This window comes from Phodopus roborovskii, unplaced genomic scaffold (assembly GCF_943737965.1).
Source record: "Phodopus roborovskii unplaced genomic scaffold, PHOROB, whole genome shotgun sequence".
NCBI lineage: Eukaryota > Metazoa > Chordata > Mammalia > Rodentia > Cricetidae > Phodopus > Phodopus roborovskii.
In genome coordinates, this window is record NW_026125444.1 from 5,742,008 (window position 1) to 5,768,091 (window position 26,084).

The 26,084-nt window shown below is 42.4% G+C and overlaps 1 protein-coding gene across 1 annotated transcript in view; it reads left to right on the forward strand.

The window, feature by feature from the left end:
- Nucleotides 1-1,873: 1,873 nt before the first annotated feature.
- Nucleotides 1,874-26,084, forward strand: part of Cav1 (caveolin 1) — a 29,708-nt gene continuing 5,497 nt past the window's right edge. Inside the window, exons 1-2 of the mRNA XM_051175725.1 lie at nucleotides 1,874-1,998; nucleotides 3,374-3,538. Coding sequence (XP_051031682.1) covers nucleotides 1,969-1,998; nucleotides 3,374-3,538 — 195 coding nt within the window. The 5' untranslated portion in view covers nucleotides 1,874-1,968. The remainder of the gene's footprint in view (nucleotides 1,999-3,373; nucleotides 3,539-26,084) is intronic.

Consider the following 26,084-nt stretch of genomic DNA (forward strand, 5'->3'; position numbering starts at 1 on the left):
GCCAACAGCCACTGCTGATTTGACTTGGATATGGGTTCCCCAGGTGAGGTGGCTTTCCCTCAGCTGAGGACTACTTAAGCATTCTCAGGAGGACCTCTCCTGAAGTTCCCTTCCTGTCTGGAATGCAAGACAAGCTCTCCCTGTTTCTGTTGACTTCTTCAAGGTCAGAATTACTCATCAGCAGTTGAAAACTGAGTAACACTAGATGGGAGCCAGTTACCACATTTTCCCTAGAACAGAACCTGGATACCCTTGCAGTAAGTATCAATGAAAGAAAATGTACCTAATAAAGAAAGGGTATTCTAAGAGAGCATCCGAAGTGACTCATGCAGGATATGTGGAATGAAAAAGCATCCTTTCTCTGGTGGTCTATCATGTGCTTTGGCATATAGGTTGATTAAAGACTTTAGAAAAGGTAATTTAGCAGAAATAAAACCAAGAAAATTTGCCTTTTGGGAGATCTTTAATCTCGTGGTGAATAATAGCCAGCATAGGTCACGTTTATCACACAGACCTTTCCCCTTCCATCCCTAGTTAAAATCGATTTTTTTATTTTTGCAATGTACGACTAATCACCCTTATTTGATCAGTATATTATATGCAACATTGAAATATCACATCATTAGCAGTATGGTTATCACATGCTAGTCAAAATAATGAATTCAAAATGGATTGCCTTTTGTCCCCATCAGCAGGTCTCTAGTCTGCTAATGCAGTTGCTCTTTCCATGTCTTACCAGTCAGATGACCAGCTCTTTCAGGGTACCATTCTCTACTCTCAGACCCGGGTGTTTCCTCTTCATCTTCTCCCTGATCCCACATTCAGGCTTCCTGGTCACCATTTTTAAAATTTGTCCTCTGTCCTTTCCAGTGTGCTATGGAAGTATTTGCATATAGATAAAAGTAAAAACAACCTTCTCAATTTGTAGGGGGTGAATTTCTTAGCTGCTGCCTCGAGTTAGTTACTCAGTTCTTTAGCAAAAAGCAACTTTTTTTTCTCTTTACAATAAAATTAAAGGAGGTTGGCCAGATTTTGAAGCTGATCTTTCAGTCGTTGACTTTAAAAAAAAAAAAGTGTCTGGTCAGTTTGTCAAAACCCATCTCCTCTCACAGTTAAGCATATCTTTTTGGGCAAGGGCCCTCCAGGACTGAGGATATAGTTTAGTGGTAGAGTGTTTACCTCCATGCAGAACTCACAATGCCCGGGTTTGCTCTCAAGTCAGCAAGAAAAATCCTCTCTGGTAACAAACTTGAACCTCTAACTAAAATTTTCTACAGTTGAAAATATTCAAAGTGCTTATGATTACGGCATGACCTGTTGGCAGAAATTTCATTTTCCTTTTTGTAGAGATTGATAATGACATTACAGGCACCCACACAGATTCCTTCCTTGTGTTTATATGTAAAGTGCCTCTTCATCCTAGTCGGAGACAGACCAGTCCTGGGAGGTAATGGAATGTGGGCTAAGCAGGGAAGCAGTTTAGGACAGGGCAGAATTCGTTCTGCCGCTCTGCCGGATGCCCATACTGGGCATCTCTACGGACTCTTAAGCTCCCTCCACCCCTGCTGAGATGATGCACTGGGAAAACATTCACTCTCCCAGGGATGCCTCGCTGTTGGTTTATAGCTGGGAAAACGTTGCCCCGGGTCTAAAATATCTATCTGCCCAAACAGCCTAGCGCTGATGAAGGCTTTCTCACAGGCTCTCAGCTCCCCACGGGCGGGCACTCCCCGCCCTCTGTTGCCAGAACCTTGGGGATATGCCTAGACCCAGCGCAAAGCACGTCCCAGCCAACTGAGAGCAGAACAAACCACTGGCAGACAGCCAAGAGGCTCCCTCCCAGCCACCGCCCCCCCCCTGCCAGGCGCCTCCCCCCCCCCCATACAATACAAGATCTTCCTTCCTCAGTTCTCTTAAATCACAGCCCAGGGAAACCTCCTCAGAGCCTGCAGCCAGCCACGCGCCAGCATGTCTGGGGGCAAATACGTAGACTCCGAGGTAGGCTTGGGTGAGGGCGCGCCGGCTCCAAAGTGCCTGCTTTTGCTATCTCCCACTCCAAATGCTTGGGCTGCTTTCCTAGCCCCAGCCCTCTCTCCACCTTCACAGCACTCCCTTCGTGCTGGCACCGCTGAGGAATGGACCTGAGTGGGGAGGTGAAGCCAGGGATGTTTGTTTCAGGGCTTCTTTTTAGAGAGGAGAGCAATGGAGCCCACCGGGCAAAGGAGGATCGGGGATCCGAGTCCCGCGTTAGTAGTCTGCCGGACTTAGACAAGTTTTTCAGATAGTGCCTTTCAAGATCCCCACACACACACACACACAAGCCCCTGCCTACTGGGAGGCTGAGAGTTGACGCTGTGTGTGTGTGTGTGTGTGTGTGTGTGTGTGTGTGTGTGTGTGTGTGTGTGTTGGGATGGCAGCATCATTTGCCCATAGTTCTAAGAGTGACAGTCCCCATCAGGAGCCTAAAGTGGCTGGCCTGGGCGGTGGCGCTCCTGTTGCACTTTGAGCAAAGTTCTAGAGCACTTCAATAATCTCTTCCCCTGGGCGGCGGCCAGGGGAGTTCCGAGGTGGGGGACCCTCCTTCCTCAACAAGTACCACCACCGTTGGCAACTACTTCTTGGTACTCAGCCTAAAGGTGGAGACCTCAGTTCCCCAGCGTGACTAGTGACTACCGTTCAGGGTGGGTCCGGGAGTCCTTCAGGTGAGATGTGCTTCTAGAACATTTTGAGGGGTCTGGCACATGCCTCTTCTCAGAGATGAAAGTACACTAGATATTCACTCACCTAATCCACCCCCACGGCCTAAGGAAAGCAAAGGGGGCTAGGGAGAGGGTAGGGGACGCGGCAGGTGGGGAGGAAGAGGCAGGAAGGGACAGAGAAGATGGGACCAGAATCTGTCAGTATGGTCCAGTGGGATCTTAAAGATAATGGTGGAAAGGATAGGGGCACGATTAACAGAGTCAGGGCGGGATCATGGAGCAGGTGGCAGGACGCGAGTGGCTTAGGGGAGAAAAAGGGTACAGTGCAGGCGAACGCGAACCCCCTGGGCTGGGGAGCGGCCAGGAGCTGGAGAGGCAAGGAGCAGGAGCAGGAGGGCGAGCATGGAGCTTCGCCCTGACCCCTGGCGGCGGGCGCGGGAGGCAGGCGCTCCCTGCCTGGTACCGAGGGGTGTGGTGTCCTTCCCTCCGTCCTCTTAAAAAGCTTGCGGCACTGGAGTTTTCTGTGCGCAAAGCCTTCGGGGTTGAAGTTAGCGAGACTTGGAGCTCGGGGCTCCCGGGACAGCAGGCTGACTTCTGACGCTTGTTTCTCTTTCTGAACTTTTCTTCCCACCGCGGTTGCCGCCCTCCCCTGGCTTGGCTGGTTGCCTTCACAGGGACATCTCTACACTGTTCCCATCCGGGAACAGGGCAACATCTACAAGCCCAACAACAAGGCCATGGCAGACGAGGTAAATGAGAAGCAAGTGTATGACGCACATACCAAGGAGATTGACCTGGTCAACCGGGACCCCAAGCATCTCAACGATGACGTGGTCAAGGTAAGCCTTGGTGACTGTCTGGGTTCCACAACCCTTCTCTCTCAAGCAACTGGGTATCTTTTCATAACCTTGTCACATAGGCACTGTTTCCTAGACTTGGCTGTATATAAACCCTTGCGTCCCTTGTCAGAAATGTCACATCTGCCTTCCTCCTCCTACTGGCTAGTTGAACAGGAATTTGGCTAAAGTGAGCCTTGTGGGAGTTCATAGAGCCTCAGCCACAGGTGGGCCCCCACATTACTCGGGAAAGGAGGATGACTGTGGTCCATCGATTGCCAGGTTAAAAGTCCAGTGACAGGTAATTAATTGTGTGTTACTGTACCACAGGTGAAGGTCAGAATTCAGATTGAGCATATGCCTTCAGCTAAAACAATCTAAAGTGATTAGCTTAAAAATAGTATATGAGCGGAAATGCTTAAAACTAATAACATAGGCAGATATATTTTATGCATATATGCAATTACACACATATGTGAATAGTGTTTTAACTATAAAAACACAGTACATGTGCAAGGCTAAGCCGATTTACCAAACTGAAAATAAGGTCCACCTCTTGACTTCTGGATGCCTCTAGTTAGATGTGGGAAGATGCATCTGTGGTGACAGCCAAGGTCAGCCTGCCATGGGCTAACAGAACATTCAGGTTGGAGTTCAATTTTACACTTTCAGGTTATACTTGCTGGGATTTAAAATACATTACTTTCCTGGGATATTGGCTGAATATAGACTTGACACAATGGTCTGATTTTCATTATCATTTTGTTATTCAACTTTGACCCTTTTAGCAATTCTAGCTCAAGGAATTTATTGTCTGAGTCCATGTGGGTTGAGAAATACTGGACTTGAGCTGTCCTTGGCAGAGGATTTCCTCTGAGTGGCCTGGAGGGCCAAGGAAAATCCTGGCTTCGGGGTTCCAGCGGGAAGCCGCTATCCTGCCCAGCCCCTGATGCTTGCACCACTGAGGAGCTCATGGAGTTTCCACCCACAGCCCATCTATGGATGGGAGGAGCTCCAGTGCGGTTTCACCTTCATGAATAATATATTTTAAAAAGGGAAATGGTCTAATCTACAGCTGAAGGGAAAGTGTACCTCTCACAATTTACTCTTTTGGTTTGCTGGTAGAGAGAAAAGGAAAACTGGACTGTTTTCCACTGGCCGGAGTGTGGAATCTTTAAAACTAGCAATGAAGGCATCCCATAAATTGGAGGTTAAGATTGCTAATATCTGTTTATTAGCCACATTTCCCTAAAGGGGAAAAGACATTTTGCTTCTCACCCTTCTTGTGCTGGCTGCTTTGGTCAAGGATAAAAGCAGATTCCAGGATCTCAGATGTGCTCTTTGCACTTGGAAGCTCCCCGTTTTTGCCCTGTGCTGGGAGCAGGATTCCCTGGAGCAGGCTGGCCTCCTGGGATGAGTCAGAAAGGCCAGCAGTGTGGATGTGGGTCTCTACACACTGCATGACTAAGTGGAGAAAGAAGGCCCCACTGGGAAAAAAAAGAGACTTCAACACAGATGGAAAAAAAGGCATGGCAGGCTTGGAGGAAATAGCAGTTTACAAAATATCATTTCAAGGGCGAGTGTGGGGATCCTCAAATTAGAGAAATTAGAAATGCTACAGCAGTGTCCTCCTATTTGCTCACAGAACTAGAAGTAGACAAGAAAACCCACCTTGAGAAAAGAATTTGACAGGGCTTAGGTAGGAGCCCTGCCTGGAGGACCTCTTCAGAAAATGCTCCCTCTGCAAAGCAAGATCCAGGCTGCTCCTGCACATCCTGCTCCTCCCCTCCCCCCACACTAATACCTAGAAGTTTTCCATCATCATAGAAATCTCTGCTGGACTGTGTCTGGCAAGAGTGTTCCCTGCCCTTCACAAACACCTTCGTATCAAGATGAAAAACACATTAAACAAACCCTCTATGTAGAGAAGAAATGAGGCCCAAGTTTAAAGTTCGAAGAACAGCATTGTGCATTGTCTATCCTTTCAGGCCTACACATCGAGTATGGAGGCGTGGCAAGCCTCCAAAGCCTGCGTGATCCACACTTGGGCTTCAGTAACACAGAGCACAATTTCCCAGTCCACTGGTGACACGAATATCACTTTAAGTACAGATGGCCAATAAAATAATTTTCTTGTAGAGGTTTGCTATTCCACATATGATTTTTTCTTCTGCATATACACACTTACCCCAAAATACTGTGATCTGAATGTTTTCTTAAATTCCTTCTACCAAAGTGCTTAATACTCAGATCCACAATTTTTCCTCTAACATTTCTAGGGTTTTTTTTTTTTATTTTATTATGTTCATTTATGTGCTCATTATATATGATTAGAATTTGAAAGTAAATATCTTACTAGTTACCAATCAACTTGTTACATTGGGGTGTTAGGCTGGGATTTAATTCGCAAAATAAATCCAACAGATAAGAATATTACTGCTAATGAGAAAAAAAGATGCACATATTATTAATATCTTAATCTTACACACACACAACCAAAACAAGGCTTTAGTTTTGCCTTGCCTGCCAGGACACATGTAGCTAGATACTTTTATTTTATTAGCACATTTTATTTACTTTTTCTCACATGTGGTTTTATGTTCTCACTTCCTTCTTTTCTTTTTTTTTTTTTTTTTAACTGACATGCAGTTTTATGGCGTTCTAATGTAAACCTTGTCATTTTATAAATAGGCAAAATATATGCTATAATAAGAAGTCAAAGTACATAGTATCCCATATTGCAGAATAAAAATGTTTTTAAAATGGTGATTGACATTAACGGTCAGGATGATGCTGCTATGGAAAGAGCAACAGGTGGATAGAAGATTCATTACAAATGTGTTCCTGGAGAGGGTCATGAAGGGCATGCGTGGAAGAGCATGGTCTGCATGCAATAGCTTAGGGGGTGCAGAAGGATGCAAAGGAGAGAGACAAGATTATCTCACACAAAACTTCTCAAAAAGCACCTTCATACAGACATTTAATATATTTTGAATTTTGAGAGCATATTCTCTTCCAAACTGCCCTACCATTTTCCTTCCATTGTTTGCACCCCTGATTCCCATTTGTCTGCTTTGTTCCCCTAGACACTTCTACTTTTTACATTGTTGAAATTATAATTACATCATCAACCCCCCCCCCCGCCACTCCCATTAGAACCCTGGGCTCTTTCTCAGAATCATAGCTGCTTTTTCTTTCATTATTGTTACGTGCACGTGTGTGTGTGTGTGTGTGTGTGTGTGTGTAAATACAACCTGCTAGATCAGTATAGTGTCACTTGAGTATATGTTTTCAGGGCTGACCATTTGATATTTGATAGCAGTTGGTATACTCTTCCCCGAGGAAGACAATTTCTCCCACTCCCAGCATTCCCTAGCTACTGTGGTACTTTGTTTAGGGTTGAGGCCTCTTGGTCTTTCCCCCTTCTTTAGCATGTGTCCTGATGTCATTCTTGCTCAGGTCCTGGTCAGCCAGCCATGTTGGTGAGGCTTCATGCGTGTTGCTACTCTGACATTTCTAGGAGACACAGTGTCACAGCAAACTTCCTGTTCTTCTAACTCTTAGCATCTTTCTACCCCTCTTCCTCAGCAACCAACCCTTACATATTAGGAACAGTTGTACCATACAATTGTTAACATCTCACTTTGACTGGAATCTAGAGATTCATATAGCAGAGGGGAAGAGAATAAAAATGAAATGAGTGATTCTAAGCAAACAGAAGAATTCTGAATCTCATACTCACTTTAAGGGTGTAGGCTCCCCAGCCAGCCATGGAAAGCTATGGAAGAATTCAAGCATAGACTTGGTATAAGAAGCTGGAATTTTGGGAAAGGCTAGGGTGAAAGTGTAGGTGTGATGCCGTCATGTTGGGTAAGCAGAAAAGTGTTGAAATACAAGCGGTCCACAGCTCATAGTGGTTCAACCTGATTATTCAGTTTTACAAAGCTACAAAAACAAAACAAAAACAAAAAAATTTGAATCTTGGCCTTTCCCTAGTCTAGAAATATGTAATACAATGCTCTCTCTTGTGATGCTGGGCAGTGGCAGTGAGCCATGGCTCCTAGTTGGCCACACAATCACAAGATGAAACAACCACCAGTACTACAGTAAGCCATGTGGTTAAATTATGGAGTTCAGTAGGTTAGGCCCAGCAAATGCATCTTTGACTTGAAATATTCTCAACTTAATATGAACTTAATCAAATGGAATCCCATAGTGATTTAAGGAGTATGTGTATTTAGTCCATGGTCCAGACATGAAAATGAAAAGGATGGTACACACGGGGGAATAGGATCATCTAAACACAAAACAAAATAATTGTGGGAACATAATGGCTACCAGCATAGTTTCTAGTCTCCGCTTTGGACTTAATAAAAGTTAAGGGTTAATAAAGTTTAAAATGTTTTCCCTAGTTTCAAGGAGTACTCAAAACAGATATTTTGAAATGTACAACTAAGGAAGAATAGACAAGATTACATGATTCGTCATGGATTATTGTCATGGGGAAAAAGTGAGTTTAGTGATCCTGAGATTAGCACTGAAACAAATCAGAACATCTGGGAAGAGGTCTTTATTAAAAAGTGAAAATATCTGGCTGTAGCATTCTCCCCCTAAGACATGAATGAAATTATTCTTAAACACACACACAATTTCCATTAATCTTTGAGAGAAGGCATGTGTGTGGCTTGCAGACCAGGATCAGTGGTGCATCCTGATGCACCTATAATCCTTTTATGTGAGAAAATAGTCTAGAAAAACTGTGATTAATGTCAGATAAGCATCATGTAAAATTAAGTCACCTTAATACACATATAATCAAAGCACATTTCCAAGGCCATGGTGGTGTTCTTTCTGTTGAAATTAACAGCAGTTTTACTTAGGTTTTGTTTGTTTAAGATGCTTCATAAGATGGTAATCAATACTCTGCCACACCTGAAATCATACCTGGAATTAGGAGAGTGTTCAGTTTATAAAACCACATTGTAGTCATCCTTGATTACAAATTTTCACACATTACTGAGCAAAGAAAGGTACTAAAATGGGTGACATTAATTTCTAAGCATATGAAGTGATTTTTATTAAGTTCAGCCAGCAACAGTGTGTGTGTGTATAAAATGCTTTTTAAAGAGTTGCCCTTTTTATTTCCATCTCTTAACTAAAGTCAAAAAACAGTAAGGAATTGTCTAAACTTTGACTTTAACTGAATAAAAGTATATATTACTTATTATGACAAAGTATACTATATATCACTAAATTACGGAGGGTTCATGATGTAGGATATTTTTCCATTAACACCAAGAAGTGCTGGCTATGTTTTAAAGGGGTTGAGCTAGACACAGCTGCAGTGAGGCACTGGATATATAAAGCCCAGAAATTTCAAAAGCCACCTGTTTATGCATCCTCTCCAGCTGAGTGTATATAACAGCAGGCACACTTACTTCTTCATAGTTCGCCCGGCTTTGAAATGGCAGCTTTCTATGATTCAAACCCTAGAGAGAGCTGATTGTTAGGAAGAGAGGCCTGTGTTCTGACCTGTGGGGTCCTGGATCTTTCTATGACACTATGTTTGCAGTAGGGGAAGGATAGAGAGGATGAATTCCTATGAAGATGGCTTCTGCCAGGATCCGTTGACCCTTTTTCTGCTCTAGAAAATTTGTGTGTATATACACACACACACACACACACACACACACACTGGAATTGTTTATTATGTGAAATGCATTGTATATAAGGTGATGTATACACCATATATATACAGATATAAAGTTTCTATGATACCAGTGAAATATCCTTGCAAAGATTTTTTGTCTTTGAGAGATGGATATGTCTTTGAAAAGAGTGTAGTAAAAGCTCTTCTCTCCCACAAAGCTGAGATGCCCTGGTGTAGTGGAAAGAGGATTGTGCTAAGAAAATACTTATAAACAATGTTGTCATTTGGAGTTTGCTAAACTGTGATTAGGTTGCATAAAATATTGTAGTTAATATTTAATATTCTCTCCTCCCTTATTGGCTTTTGAAATCTCCTATTGAAAATGTGAACTCTGAAGCCTTAAAAAAGTGCATAGCTTCTTTAAAACCCTAGAGGTTTCCCAAATTTAGTTAAGGTATCAGAATCAATAGCAAAATTCTTAAAAGTTCAGGTGCCTGGCACAACCCAGATCTGTTAAATCAGAGTTTATAAAAGGCAGGCCTGAGTATCTACATTTTCAAAGGTTAAAGTGATCATTCATCAGATGATTGCACCGTAGAGTCAGCTTTAGAAAAAGTTGTGTCCAAGTTAGCATAAGGACATATTCTCTGACTTCTTCTGCCCCAAGAGAACACATAGAGAGCCTGATACAGGTTGTGTTTTGTTTGTTTGTTTTTTGTTTTGTTTTGTTTGTTGGTTTGTTTTTCGATTTTTTTTCTCTCTGATAGAACACTATTTGAGGGTCTGGAGTTTTAAACCTCACCAGAGAATTTTGAAACAACATGGAGTACTCCCAAGTCTGCCTTGCTCAATGGCTTTCCATCTCTTGAGGCCATTTGAGTTTAGAGCCAACTGGAATCCTTAAGCCCCAGGGTAACCGGAGTGGAGCAAACATAGGTTCCATGTTACCTCATCCCAGGCAGCATGGATCCGTCTTGAGCAACCAGGGATTTTTTAAACCTTGAACAGTTATTAATGGTGTCCCCCATTTCACACCCAAGAGTGCCTTGGGTTGGAAGAAAACATGATCAAGGGTGCAATGGCAATCTCCTGTCACTGATTCCTATGCTGGGGCTACACTAGCAATCTCTCTACTCACTTGTCTGACAGATGGTATAAACTTTTCACACTCCCAGTGTATGCTGTCTCCCTCCCCCACATTCTCCAGTGTCAAGCCTTTCCTGCCCTTCATCACAGCTAGCAAGCTGCCCCACTATCTGGATGAGCAGTTTCTAAACTCAATCTACCCATTACTAACCCTTTGGAGTCTTTCCATGAACCACGGGGTTAAATAAACTGACATGCCTCCATCACATATTTTGTCAGTGACTCAATTGAAAGATTAAAATGTCTAACTATTTTTCAGTTAATGCAGGAAACATAAAACAGCATATTTTCTCATGAAGCATTGTTTAGGGAGGGGGAAATGTTTTTGAATTTTGTCTTAAAGGAAATCTGCCTGATCCATGTACTGGGCAACTACCAAGGGATTTAGTTGGTAGAACACTGTTACACCTGCAGAGAATACATATTTCCTGCCTCTCCTGGAAATTGTGTTGAAGGTTCAGATATAAAATACATCTTGCTTTCTTTATTGAATCTTACAAAGATGTCTCTTGTTGGTCATTACTTCATGGAAAGGGAAGTTCAAGTTTCCCTTTAACCATTGTTGCCTGTTTTGGTAATTAAAACTCAAGCATTTTTAATTTCGAGGATACGTAAATATGTTTTGGTGGATTGTATCTCAATAGTATTTTCAAAGTTAAATTTTTAAAGCTGTGTTAAGTATACAACTCTTTACTGAACCCAATAACAGCATTATATTATAGCTAGACCTTGACAGAGTCAATGCTAGATATTTTTGTCTAGAAATTACACTGAGCCATGTGTGGTGCAGACATCAAAAACACAATTGCATTTCTCATTTACAGTGAATATTGAAAGACTCTGAGCCCAAACAGTGAGAAAGCAGGAGATGGGAATCAAGCAAACAACAATATAGAAACCCTTGTTCCTGGCCGGCCACCTGCTCTGTGCTTGCCTAGGCTGCACACACCCCAGCTTCAGCTTCCCCCACATTTGTTTCTTTTTTGCACAGTGCTGCCGTGTTTCCATGAATAGCGGGTTCGTGCATGAATTCATACATTCATCCATACAGCCAGACTGGGGCATTAACTGAGTAGCTGAATCATAGACCCACCTCCAAGGGTATAGGAGTTAGGGGAGGGATATGCACACAGGTAATTGTGAGTAGGATGGTATAACTAAAGGGCAGACAACAACCAGGCACAGAGCAGAGACTTCTTTAGAGTCTTCAAAGTCAAGTGCATATTTCCACCAAAAGGGTTCCCCCAAGAGCAGCCAGGGAGGCTAAGCTGCATGGCACCAATAGCAACTTAGTGCTGACAGAGTCACGTGCAAATCCAGAAGCCAGTTCAGCAGGGCCTTCTTTGACTGGCCAGAGTATTTGGACTTTATAGGTATTGGTGACCCACTAAGGGGCTTTAGGGCCACAGAGTCAGCTGATGGCACAAGCCTTTCAAGGGCTGGTTACATCATCCTGGTGCTAAATGTGTGGGTAGGAGGGAGAGGGTGGTAGGAGGCCCCTGCAGCACTTCCTATAGCCTGGCTCAATGGCACTTCCTCCTGGTGGTGGTCCTGTGAGCTACATACTGTTGTTACTATCAACAGCACACTCATTTTGCAAAAGGAAAACACAGATTGCTCAGAACTGCACAAACAGAAAGAAAGTAGAGAGTCAGGATTAGAGCCCCAACAGTAGAACACAAAAGCCTGAGCTCTTAACCACTGTAATCCTATATCCCTCTAGAACAGGTCATCCTCCAGGAAAGTGATGTGGAATAGCTGAAGTATGTGGTGGCAGCCTCACATTGAGCAAACAGGCATTTTTGATGTGGTCTATGTTGGGAGTAATAGGAATATCACTGCAGGACCTGATTCCCGGTCCTAGTGGGTTGGTAAGAAGAAGAAAAAAATTGATGTACAAACCAATGTAAATCCACCCGCCCACACACACACACACACACACACACACACAGTCCCAGGAAGGGTACAGGGCACTAAGTTTAAAAGACCAGAGATAAGCATGAATTCCTGGAGCATCTCAGTGAGTGAAAGTAGAAGCCAAAGCATTGACTGCAGAGCTGTTAGAGTCCCTGATGACCAGGCTTATGAAAGCACCTGGGGTGGGGATGCTCCTGCTGGATGTGAAGGGTGGGGTAAACAGCAGAGGAGAACCAGGCAGGTCCCAACAAGTATTAAACCGCTGTTATGAAGGCGCTCCTTTTGCCTGTTCAGTCTGTATAGACATACGTGCGGTGGAGCCATACATTGTGGAAACAGGAAGCTATTGAGAAGAACCTTAGTTAAATGCTGGTGGGAGACACGTCTATTGAGTTCTGTAGGGAGTTTCTCTGAGACTTCCTCCCTGGGCATTACATATTTGTTCAAAAAAAAAAAAATGCCAGAGACAAAAACTAGCGCTTTTAACAAGGCAGGATTAATCTCTTAGAACAACCGAAGTGTTCCTTCCCTAGGCTGTTGGCAGCAGAACAGGGCTGGAAGTGAGCACACCAGGATATATCAAGGAAGGGCAATGCATTTGTTAGAATCACCACGGATTATTTTTGTCGACTCAACAAATCCTCCTTTCTTGTATGTTTCTCAAGAAGCCAGGCTTTTTGTCTGTTCAATTGTTTTGTGGTTTTGTTTTTTGGAAAGGGCATCACTGGAAAAAGAAAATGTCACAACCAATCCCCCAAATTACCTTTTTTTGATAAACATCCATTTTCTGTCGTTAAATAGATCTGAGAATCGTTCCCATAAGATATGCTCAAGAAATATTTAGGAAGATGAACTCCCCACCAGACCCAGAGTCCATGGAGTACCAGAACACTACCCCCTACACACACACACACACACACACACACACACACACACACACACACACACACACACACACACGGCTCCAGCCACCCTGCAGTGGCAGCCTAGGATGCCTGTGCTTAGGCGGCAAGGTCTGCTCTTTAGCAGTTACTTTCTTACTGTTGTAGCACTGGTAGTTTTCCAGTCACAGTTGCACTGTTCACAAAGAGAAAGGCGCTCTCTCCTCTTTTTCTTTGGAGAAGAGTGGTCTGTCTCTCTCCCTTTTTTTTGCCTTATTTCTCATCTAAGTTCCGCAGAGCAAGGCAGTGACCCCCACTTCTATAGCTGCTTCCACGCCTCCAGCTGGACCCCAGAGCACCGCACTGAGTCAGCCACCAGGAAATACAGGCTCAATTGAGTCAAGGCTCTGAACTTCCTTTACCAACTTGGTCCCTTTTGTGTGAACGCACACTTATAATAATTACATTATCACCTGGCTTCCTGTGTGCCTGTTTATCGAGTGCAGTTTAAAACCTTGTAAGAAAAGTCTGAAGCAGTGATAAAAATGTCCAAACTATCAGTCAAAGAAAAATGTATTGTACATGTATATATGCCTATAAACGTACATATTTGTCTGTAATTGTAATACGTGTATGTGTATTTTAATATGTATTTTGAGCTTGTTTTTTATACTCTAGTATTAGATGGATATAATACATCTTCCTTGAGCCTTCTAGTGTTGACCTCCCCGGGTACCACAGATCAAATCTAAGCTCCAGGGTCTCCCAAGCACATCCCCAGGATGCCACTGGCTGCTGCTTGGCTTCCCTGCTTCTTCCTTCACTTTGGCTTTGTCACTCTGAGATGATGAGTGTGACAAGCTTAGGGGATCTGAATTCCACCCACTATTCCAACAGCAGAGACAGACGAGGCCTTTGCCCCCTGAGCTGGTCTTTTACAGACCACAGATCTCTTCTCAGAGAAAAAGGTAAAACTAAAACCACAACATAGAACCCTGGGGTCAGATGTTGCCATTACTAGTATCTGTGCCACGTGTGATGAAAGGTGCAACCTGTTCTTGTCTCCTGTAATAGCAGCTAAATTGACTAAGACATATATGTCTAAGGATAATTACCTTGACTTCCAGTAGTAATCCCAGGACTGGATGAGTATAAATTATCTGCATTATTATTCCATTAAAAACATATAGGAAGAGGAAGTGCCATCAAGAAAGAGTGTTGGAGTGTAATGAGAATGACAGGTGTGGAACTGGTTTCAAACATGCAGGCCAGAACCACAATCTTAGCCCATATAATGTCTTGTCAGAGACTGGAGTGGACAAGTTAAGAGGTCCTTCATCTCACAAATGGCACCAGATATGATGATACCATTAACATCTGTGATTAAAACAAAATTACACAAATCCTATTAAAAGTGACCATTACAAAGCACAGTTGTGTTAAAGGACTAGAAATAAAATATATAATGAGAATTACATACCAATTAAACATGAAAATAGAAAAGCAATGGGGAAAGATGCTCATACACGGGAACATGTGATGCAGAAAGCCAATATACCTGTTGGGCATAGTGAAATAGAACTAACTGTCCACCACAATGAGCCCACAGCACTTGGAGAACACAGCCTCTTTGGGGTTCTCAACCTTACTGGATTCACACACAAAATCCCTTGGGCAACAGGAGATCAAATTAAGCCTGTCAATTGCTCCAGGACATTAAGCATCTCCATAATTAAATGATGCTTTAAAGCCACCTTCAAGATTCTTTACTGTGCTACAATAGTCTGCTTGGTCTTGAAAGGAAGTGTAAACTCAGGGGAAAACCTAGAGAAGAGAGCAAGTTGCAGGTGATCAGGAGAAAACACAAGTCCCCAGGGGAGGGGGCTTTTTGGTCTGAATGATATTCTAGCAAAGATCCTGGAATGACAGTTTTTTGCTTATTGTCATGTTACTGGGATATTCACAAGAGAAATATCATTCAAACACAGGCATCATTTAGGAAAACAGAAGGCTAACATGAGTCACTTAAAAAGGAAGTAGAGAATACTTTCACGTAGTAATAATGGTTAACCCGATGAATGTGTCACAAGAAGCAGCTTCCTGATAGTTGTGTGTTTATTTCCTTGTCTACCCAACTTCTCACATCCTTCTCCTTCCCTCCACAATTACACTTTTGAGTATGACAGCACTTAGCACAGCCTAACATAGACATATGTGAACACCTTCCTCCATTTCAGCAGATTGCCTGGTGTGCTGGGGTAAATAATTGGTGTAGCTTCACTTGAATCTGCAGTGCATAATGCAAGTGGTAAACACCCAAAACCAGAACACTGAAAAATGCATGCATTGTAGTGACCAAAAGGTCAGCATGAAGCATTATCTGTGTGGCAAGCCTGCCATCCACTCCCTCCTACACAGTGCATATTCACAGAGCTGGCTGCTTGTATAAACCCCATTGTGGTGGAACCTTGAGATGGAACCTCATGAGAGGGTGTGGCTTCATCTGGCCTCAAGTCATCGGGAGAGCGTTTTAAAATGCTGCACAAATGAGATGTAGAAAACCTGATGTTATTGGTCTAGGATAGGGCCCAAGCTCCAAGGAGTCTTCCTTTGTAGCTCCTAGATACAGCTGATACATAGTCAGAATTACATTCGCATTGGTTTAGACTCTAGGAATTTATTAATGAAAAACTACATGTCACAGTAAGATTTTCACAGCCATAAAGGCAGTAAGGTATTACTTCACTAGCTCCTTACTGATGGTGTTCAGCGGGGTCTTAGGCATTTTCCCAGAATATACTGTTTTCTGCTACAGCAGCTCATGAGACATACTTTCCATGCAGAGTGAAGTTCATGGTATTTATCAAATCCAGCTATGAGCTACCTCCTGTCCATTTGATTATACTTGCCTATTCTCCCCCAAGAGGACAGCCTCTTGTTTGGAGCACCAAAATGTCACCTCCAGTCCCCTTTCTTACCTGCATGGGCACTAACAGCTCACACTGGCTTTTCTCCTGAAAATGTAAAACTCCTGTAATGCCAGTAGCCAAAGGGAACTTCAGAGGACCTGCATTAGGAAGCTGATACTGAGTTCTCCAGTGCCTCACAGAGAAGAGGATCCTAGTCACTGATTGGCATTTACTACCGCCAGTCATTCTTCCAGAGCAGAAGGGGAAATTGAGTTCAAAAGTAAATGTTAATTCCAGTCCTCTGTTGGACATGTATCTCTAATGATACTCTGGACCTTAGAAAGGTCCTATCTACTTCCTGTGTCTGCAACAGTCAAAATGTAGAACAACACAATCTCTAAATCTCTTTCATTTCTAAAGAGGTATAATTCAAGTAGACCATTCATAACAACAGTAGAAACCCCAAAACACATCTGACAAAGAGAGAATGATGGAAGACTTCTCATCAATAAATAGTGTGCGTGTGTGTGTGTGTGTGTGTGTGTGTGTGTGTGTGTGTGTGTGTGTTGAGACAGGTACTTACTAAGTAACTATGACTGTTCTTGCACCCTCTGTGTAGATGAGGCTGGCCTTGTATTCACAGACATTCACCTGCCTCTGACTCCAAAGTACCAGGATTAAAAGCTTACACCACTATGCCCAGTTAATCATCAATAGTATTTTTATTAATTTTTTCAATTGGCATCTTTTCTCTTACTACTGCAACGACAGCACTTAATTAAATCACCTTCGAAAGACTGAACTCACAGGCAGCCTGCTGAGTCCATGTGCTCCACAAAACACACTTAGTTCTGAAGACGATCTGGAGCTAGAATTCACTTCACAGATCTGGGCTCTGTACTTTGCAGTCTTCTCTTTTATTGTCTCCAAATTGGCTGCTTGTGTTCCAACATGGACAAGAAGTCAGTTCCAAAGCTGGCTATAAACCTTCAAGGTTTCTTTTTCCTTTTTTACAGCTAGCCAACTCATCTAAGTTCATGAAGCAGAGAAGGCATAATTACAGCTTCTGTTAGAGCAATGGCCTAGTAAAGACCTAGCTAAATAGAAAAGTCCTGCGAAGCCAACAGTTGTCAACTGCACCTAGTTCATGTAGCCTTGTTTCTGGAGTTCCTTTAAGGCCCATCTGTGAGCAATAGGATCAGATGACTAAGGCAAAAAGGCAGCGTTTCTTTGAGTCATATTTTCCTGTCAGGGAGCTATAAAGTTTGTTTTTCTCCAACTGACATAAAGTTTAGCATTTAAAGGTCCACAGGATTCTAATCCCATCACTTAGCACCCCAGCTGTGTGACTCTGGAGCTAAACATGAAGTCACTTGAGTCCTAGGCCACCTGAACACTCCTAGGGGACTCATCAGCTCTCACAAGCAAAGCTACACCAAAACCTGTAGGGTGAATGCAAATTTTCATAATACACAAAATTAAATTAAGCCTTCTTCCTGTTCATTAGTCAACCTCAGTGCAGGCTTTTACCCAAATTATACCTGGATTGAAAAAAAAAAAAAAAGTAACTATACCAGTGAATTACTTCTAATCTGTGAGCCAGATAAAAACACATTAGGAACTCCATTTCTTAAAATGGGTTGTAATGAGAACAGCGATTTGTCTTGCAAGTGGGGAATGTCCAGTGTTGTAGTTTGAATGAGAAAGGCCCCAGAGGCTCATTTATTCCAATGTTTGTTTAAAGTTGATGGAACTGTTGAGGAGGAATTAAGAAGAGTATCCTCATTGGAGGAGGTAGTATCTGGTGTCTTCAAGGTTTCAAAAGCCCACTCCAGGCCCCATCTCACTTTCTCTCTCTGCCTTCTACTTTGAATCAAGATGCAAGCTCGATTGATGCTCCATCATCAGGCCTGCCTGCCCACAGCCAAATTCTTCCCGTGCCCATGATGGTCTTGGACTAACCTTGAAGCTATAAGCAAGTCCCCAATTTGATGCTTTCTTTTATAAGTTGCCTTGATGCTGTGTCTCTTCACAGCAATAGAAGAGTAACCAAGACAGCGAGTTTCACTAATCTGTTCATATATTTAACAAATACTAATTTATGATCCACTATATGCCAGAAACTTAGAGTCTGCTAGCAGAAACAACACACACACACACACACACACACACACACACACACACACACACGAGGGAGAAGGAGAGAGGGAGATAGAGAGATAGGAGAGAGAGACACAGAGACACACAGAGAAAGCCACACAGAGAGAAAAGAGAATACCATTAAATAAGGAGTGATGAAGTAATAAGTAATAACTGGGTAGAAAAGAGGTTCAAGTAAGAAGCCAGTGATGAGAGGCCAGGACAAAATCTTTGAGACACAGAAGAGTAGCCAGGTGGTAAGTAGTGGGAGAAGCAAGCCAGCACATCCACAGCCAGTTAGAGGCTCTGTAACAAAAACAGTCTTGGGCATGGGCCTGGGCCTGAGCCTAGGAGATATCATCCTTAATTCCTCAGAATCCCAGAAGCTAGTGATCTGGGATCAAGAGGGATAATGACTTCCTCTCTTACCTAAAAGCAAATGAGTACGTCCCAGAAGGACATTCCCTCTCCCCGGCAATGTTACCTAAGTGAGTCTGCAAAGTCCAAGTTCATGTCTATTTAGTTATACTGCCCCCTTTCCAGTGACCTGTAGCCAGCCTTGTGACCTTGACCTGGCCCTGCTTTTTCATTTTGTTTATTCTGTCCTCAAACAGCAAATGCTTTGCAAATGTTAGGTGGATAAAAAAAAAAAAAAAAAAATGGTTCCATGAGGCCACAGTCGCGCAAAGCAAACATCCCTGCAATAAACAGAGGCATTCCAGACTACAGATACTTAAGGTACCACTTTATCACCACGTATTATGACTTTTCTAGGGCAGGACTCTCTCAACCAGGTGCAATTTGCCTCCCTTCCTAGAGGACATCTGACAATGTCTGGAGACAGCATTACTTGTCACCATTTTGTGGGTGTTACTGACATCTATCTAGTGAGTAGACTTCAGGAACACAGATAGTCATCCTGCGGTGCACACACACACACACACATACACAGGTCCATGTGGAAAACCCACTGTAAAAGTCAGGGGCTGTGCCTGGATAATCACTCTACATAAAGTGTCATTTCTGTACAATGGACTGTCATTCTACTTGCAGGGACACTTGTGTATATCCTTTCCCCTATTTGCCAAGTAGCATCCAGCCTTGCAAGGATTTATTTGATTCATTTTCTATTTGTTTAATAAACAGACGAAAAGCACTGGAGGGGGAAATATCCCAGCCATGAGGTAGAATAAAGACTGTTCACAATGTTCCTTGACATTTGCCACCAGGAAAGATACTGGGACAACTGCAAAATAGAGTTAGTACTGCTTCAAAAGCCGTGACTCAAACAAACACGTTTAGGGACTGAGGAGTAGCCTGCAAATGGCAAGGACATTTCTACTTGTATCATGAATAAAATATAAATATAAAGAGTCTTTTTTTGTATGGTAGTCATTCATATCTGTCTCATGGCTTAAGAAATAACAAATGCCAAAGTATAAACACAGAATTCAGTGAGCAAGCCAGTCCTCGGGGTGAGCCTTCTGATTGGGTGTTTGACAAAATAAGATTTCCATACATTTAATGAGACAGGCCTTTTCTATTGGAGACAGCATTTACCACGCTCTGGATGGTTACGATTATTCCTCCTCTTGCATAGCAATTACAAGTGTGCCAAATAGTCATTTCTCTCTGTCCCAGCTCACCAGCACGCAGCCTCCAGCTTCCTATCTCTGGCCCTTTCTAGTTCTATTTTTACACTGTTGTCTGGTCTCTGTCACCTCTTTGGTGACACTCAACATCAACAAGTGGCACCAAATGGACACCAGAAGTCTGTGGAGAATAAAAGCAACCAAGAGGTGCTCGGCCTGCTCTGTAGAAAGACATCAGCAACTAGACACTTGGTGATAGGGAAAATGTGATGTTGTATGAACAAAGTATACTGTTTCCCTAAGAAAACTCCCGGCTAACTGACCTCAATTACATGATATGATTCTTGGTTTGCCTAAAAAAAAAAAAAAAAAAAAAAAAAAAAAAAAAAGAGTGCCCACCCTATATGAAGAGGTGTGAAAACACTCAGGAATCCCCAAACCCTGACATTGAAATTGGGGATATATATGCATTTTCCAGGAGTTGCCACCACCAAACTGTTGCAAGCTGGATGGCTTTAAAGTAGCAGATGTCCATTGTCCCCTGGATTGAAGCCAGGGGGTCAGAAATCAAGGCATGCTCCCTGTAAAACCTCGGGTAGATTCATGCTGTTTCCTTGTTTGTGGTGGTTTGTTGAGCATTCTTGGAAGACTTCACATGGCAGCTGCTCAACACAATTCCCTGAATCTATCATCACTTGCCTTCTCCCCATGTTTACTGGAAATTGGGGTTTTTATTTAGCTGGTAATGGGGACATAATTCAATGCATGCCAGGACATAAGCATGCCAAAATATAAACTAGGAATGTACACCTATGTTATCAGGCTGTGGATATTCTGCCTAGACAGGGGAAATGGAATGTGAACCTCAGAGTTCATCTCACTCCTTCCTGACCAAGATAACTGGACCAATGCTCCTGATTCAGCTGGCACTATCCTAGGCATTTTCTGTAAGTTAACCATCCCCATGGAGCTGAGACTCCCATACCCGCATGTTCTAAGTAAGAAACCAAGGCAAGGAGCAGACTAACCATTGGTGTGATACCATCAAGAAGGAAGGCAAATCCAGCATCCATGTTGTTGGCCCAGATCATTTATTGCATTCCAAAAATGATACACTCATATACCATTTCGTTAATTCGGATTTCCATATTGAGGTTTTGAGATCCTCTCTTCCAGCAGCTTTTTTTCTCCCCTAGACATCCTACATCAAATTCACAGCAGGAGGGAAAGAGACCCAGACACCATACACAGACAACTGATTCTGATACAAGACCCAGAAACTTGTGTTTTCACAATATCTCCAGGAAATCCTGGAGTATTTCAGTGTTTGAGAAACTGTCCATCAGAAACAAGAGAGAAACAAAATGCTGTGGTAAAAAACGAGACAACAGAAAGGAATGAGGAGGCAAGGGCCCCAGAGGTTCTGGCCTGGTTAAGAGTGAGGTGGCTGAGGACTGGACATGAGGAACAGAGTTCAAAGCCATGCTGAAGTCCAGGCTTCTCACTGCAGACCTTTCGGTGCCCTGTAACCCACACCGCCAAACTCTTCACCTACTCACATGTGTTAGCTTGCACTGATGCTCTCGTTACGGATGCATCTTTCTCCCTTGCTCTCCAGGAGATAGTCCTGGGAACTTTTGAAACATGAAGTTACTTGACATCTTCCACTACAAAGCAGCAGGCCTTCAAGCCAAGAAAATGCATCAATGTTCCTACTGCAGATTTGCATTCCTCTAAAGTAGTGGGTGGGTCAGAGTGGGGTTCATGTGACCGTAGGTGTTTATAACATAATCCAGACCCTCTCGCTGCCTTTGGTGATGGCTGTAAGAAGCACCACAGCCTCTTGCCCAGTGGTGCCAGTTTTACCCAGTAAAGTCTGCCTCTGAGGAAACACATGGGAATTAGGGCAAAGTCGCTGTGTTCTGGTAACGCTTAATTGTGTTCTTTCTCATCCTCGTCCATACCCACATGCTCATACACAATATTATCCCATCAGCTTCAAAGGCCTCTCAACATGTTGGAAATTTGTGTGGGAACAGAGAAGGGAGTTAGAACACACTGTGTGTGTGTGACTAGATTTGGTGCACACATTAGAATTTTAGAAATGTGTATTTAATTTTGAAAAAAAAAATACATTTGTTTTTATTGCATGCAGAGTGATGGAAATACACCCAGATTACTACTGAGTGGCTTTTCATAATGATCATGGTAATTTCATGTTTTTAAATAGTAATCCATATTTGTAGATTGAAATTAGGAAAACCTTTCCTGAGAATGTTTCCATTCATTTATCCATTAGTACCCTGATGCCATCCAGCATATGAAGACCCCAGAGAAGGAAGAAGGAAGCAAGCCAGGGCTGTCATTAACTGCAAGGAGCCATGGCTCCAGTGAGGTTTACCACTGAGAGAAGTCTTGTTTAAAGTGAAAGCCCTGGGGGCGGGGAGGGGAGAGAAATGGCTCAGTGGTTAAGAAGGGGAAAAGCTCTGTCTGAGAACACAAGTCCAGTTCCTAGCATCCCTATCAGATGTATCACACCCACTTATGACTCCAACTCCATGACACACCACCCCCCTTTCTAGACTCTTCAGGTGCCTACACTCATGTGCCTATCTATACTGACTCACAAACAGACAAATGTACACCAATGATTTTGAAGAAAACTAAAAATAATATGGAGCCCCAGAACCAGACTTGTAGTCTTAGCACTCAGAAGGCTGAGGCAGGAAGATACTCAGTCAAGCTATCCTGAGTGGCATGAGGAGATCCTGTCTGAAATAAGAAAAGTTCAGATCCCAGCCCAGAGAGTCTGATGACAGTGTTAGCTGAGAATATGCATTTTAGCATTTTTGACCTTAGAAAAACCCTCTTGTCATGTTACTCATGATGAGAACTTGTGAAAACCAAGAAGCATAACTATAACATTTTGGGGATTTAAAAGTCAAGATTTGGTCATCAAGGTGTATTTTCTAGATCAAAGTGTCTTTAGCTGTATTTCTGGCAGAATTCACCTAAAAAATAGAAACAAGGGAATGTATGTCTTATAGAAGAGGGCTTATTAGACCAGCTTACACTACAGGGACTGGGTAGTCTAACAACAACCACCTGCCCACTAGACAGGCTGAGAATCCAGTAGCTTCTTAATCCAGAAAACTGGATGTCTCAGTAGTCCCAAATAGGTGTTGGATGCCAGGAATATTCCTAGAGAGCTGCTAGTATCCAGTCTACAGTAGAAAGCCAAATAAACTGGAATTAAATGCACTCCAGAAGAAGCAAATGCAAGCAGACAATATTGCTTTTCCTTCAGGCCTCTTCATGTGTCAGCCAGCATTGGAATGTATCATTCACCAGTTAATCCCCTCGGAAATATTCTCACACACAAGTCATGGTATGTGTTGGACTGTAAACACTGGGTTGTTAAGGTAGCAATTAATGTCAACTATCACATTGGTTATAAGCTCAAGCCACTTGAGACATATGGGTAGATAGTCTTTATACAAACACTGTAAATGGTCTAATTATTTTTCTAAGAGTGTGTGGATTATAGAAAGTTTAAGATGTAGTATTTCCTTCTTGTATACATATGGAGTTTTGCCTCAACACCAAATTCTAAGAAATTAGGTATATGTTCACTTTACATGATTTTATATAGGCATGAAAACTAAATTGTCTAAGGTAAAAGACAAAATGAAATTATAACATAAGAGCGATTTGCTCTAGAATTAGATTGTCTACACCTTCATAACCAATTATCCTCAAACTTAGTAATGGAGAGCAGACATCCATCAGCCATCACTTTACCTTTCTGTGTAATGGAAATGAAACCCTGAGTGCTTCCTCAGGGTCTCTCACAAGGTAAAATACAGCCATTAGGATGGAATCCCCTCAAAGCCAAGGTGGGAGAGGTACCATATCCAGATTCATCCATATGGTTAGTAACTAATCCATTCCTTGCAGACTGTTGGACTGAGGACTTTAGTGTCTCAATATTTGATAACCAGAGGCTGCCCTTAGTTCTTGTCCGTGCCTTCCTCTTCTAAAGGAATCCAATCATGGCAGATAACTTCCAGTAGAACAAGCCAGAGATCAAGAAATGCACCTAGTCAGATGTTACAGTGTTTTGTAAACTCATCTTCAAAATGACAACCTTCACTTTTGAAGGACAACCATGACTTCTAGACACCAACTCAAGCAGAAGGCATAGAAAGAACATGAATAGCTGGAGAGGGATCCTTGAGACCCATTTTTAGATACTATTATATTTAAATTCCATTTTTATAGATGAAAAACACATTGCATTGCTCCATTCATAGTTAATTTATTATTCTGATATTAATGTAAAGTAAACATTTCCTGAATTAGGTTTGGCTGCATTCTGTGGGAAATTCTTGCAACGTGGGAAGGTTGAAGCCAGACATGGAACATGTTTCCAAATGAGTACACAATATGCCCTACCAACAGAGAAGTGCGTTCTAGGAATGAAACCTAGAGCTGTGGTTTAAAATAATGGTGTGTACACACCACATAGGAAAACCCATGTGGCCAACATTGCTGCCATTGCTTCCATGGCTGGTCAATGACAAAAGGAGCATCATTTTCATCTCTTTGTCCTTTTACTCATTCATGTCCACTCATGGTCACGAGATGACTTCACTTTCTTTAATCAGCACATACTATTCTCAGCAGGATGAAAGGGCTCTTCCCATAAAACCCTGTCATTTTATGAAGGAAGATAAAGATTTCCTGGGGCCTGGAAATATGGATCAGCACTTGCTGCTCTCACAGAAGACCAGAGTTAGCTTCCTGACACCCACATCGGGCAGCTCAAAACTGCTCGTAACTTCAGCTTCAGGGAATCTGATGCCCTATCCTGGCTTCTACAAGTACCTTCTTCACACATGTGAACAAATTAACACACACACACACACACACACACACACACACACACACACGAGAATAAATAAAAAGTAAATGTAAAAAAGAAAAGCTTTCTTGAAATTTCCACCCAGCAGTGTATCTTATTGGTTAGAACTGGGTCATATGAATATTCTCAACAAACCACAAACCACTCACCAAGAAGATTAACATGATAATCCCAGGTCTAAACTAACTGTGACACAACTCTGAGATCAGGAGACCCTTCCAATTAGCTGAGTGGTTAGGACTGTGTTGGGACAGCAGTGTGACTGTGTTGAACAGACAACAGGTGGATCTTCAGCAAACATCCTCGTAGCTGCTTTGTCATAGGTCCTACATATACATTTTGATCATGTTAATAATGTTTTAATAGGTATTTCTTATAGCCTTTTTTTTTAAACTTCTTTATTGAGCAGGGGGGTAGTGACACATGCCTTTAATTCCAGCACTTGGGAGGCAGGGGTAGGCGGGTCTGGTAAGGCCAGCCTGGTTTATAGATTGGGTTCCTGGACAGGTTCCAAAGCTACAGAGAAACAATGGAAAAAACAAATAAACAAACTTCTTATTGAATCTCTGGGGGTTTCACATCATTTACCCCAAATCTATTCATCCTACCCTCTTAACCCCCCATCCCTGCTGTGCCCTCCCACAAAAGAAAACAAAACAATCAAGCAAACCAAAAACACCCAATAAAGCAAAACAGAACAATATTTCTTATATTTTAATATAATCAGAGTTTCCACTAACAGTACAAAAATGCACTGAAACCACATGTGAAAACATTGTTGTGCATAAACCACAAAGGTCCTTAAATTTTCCTTGACCACTTCTTATTCAGAAAAAAAAATTGTTTGTATTTTGAGACAGAAAAAAAAAACTTGACCATGTTTCCTGATTCCTGTGTGCATGTCAACTGCCTCTAATATATTACGTTAAGACACATTTAACAGCATAGGATGTTCTGAGATTTATTGTGTTAGACAAACATTATCAAAACATAACAAGACAAATTGCTTTCCTTGACGTCTGTTGCTAGATTTTGTTATGTTTCAGAAACAGCTGAGGCTATGCAAAGGTATTTTAGCATCATTTATAAAACTCTAGTAATATAAACTGTTGACTCCTGAGAAAGCATCCATTGAGACACAAGAATACTGCTGAAGCACATCCGAACCTTTGGTCTGTAGGTTTGCATAACAATTATTACCAAAATGGCAACATGTTCCTTGGGTTGCAGAACAGAAAAGCAATCCCTTGGTGGAATAATCTAGCTTCATCTGAGGCAGCTCATTCTAAAAACCCACAGGGTGCTTACACCACTTGGGTTTCTTGTCTTGTTTTATCTTTTAAGAAAAGCCAATTCCTAATCCCTGTGCCATTCCAAATCTGAGTAAGCAG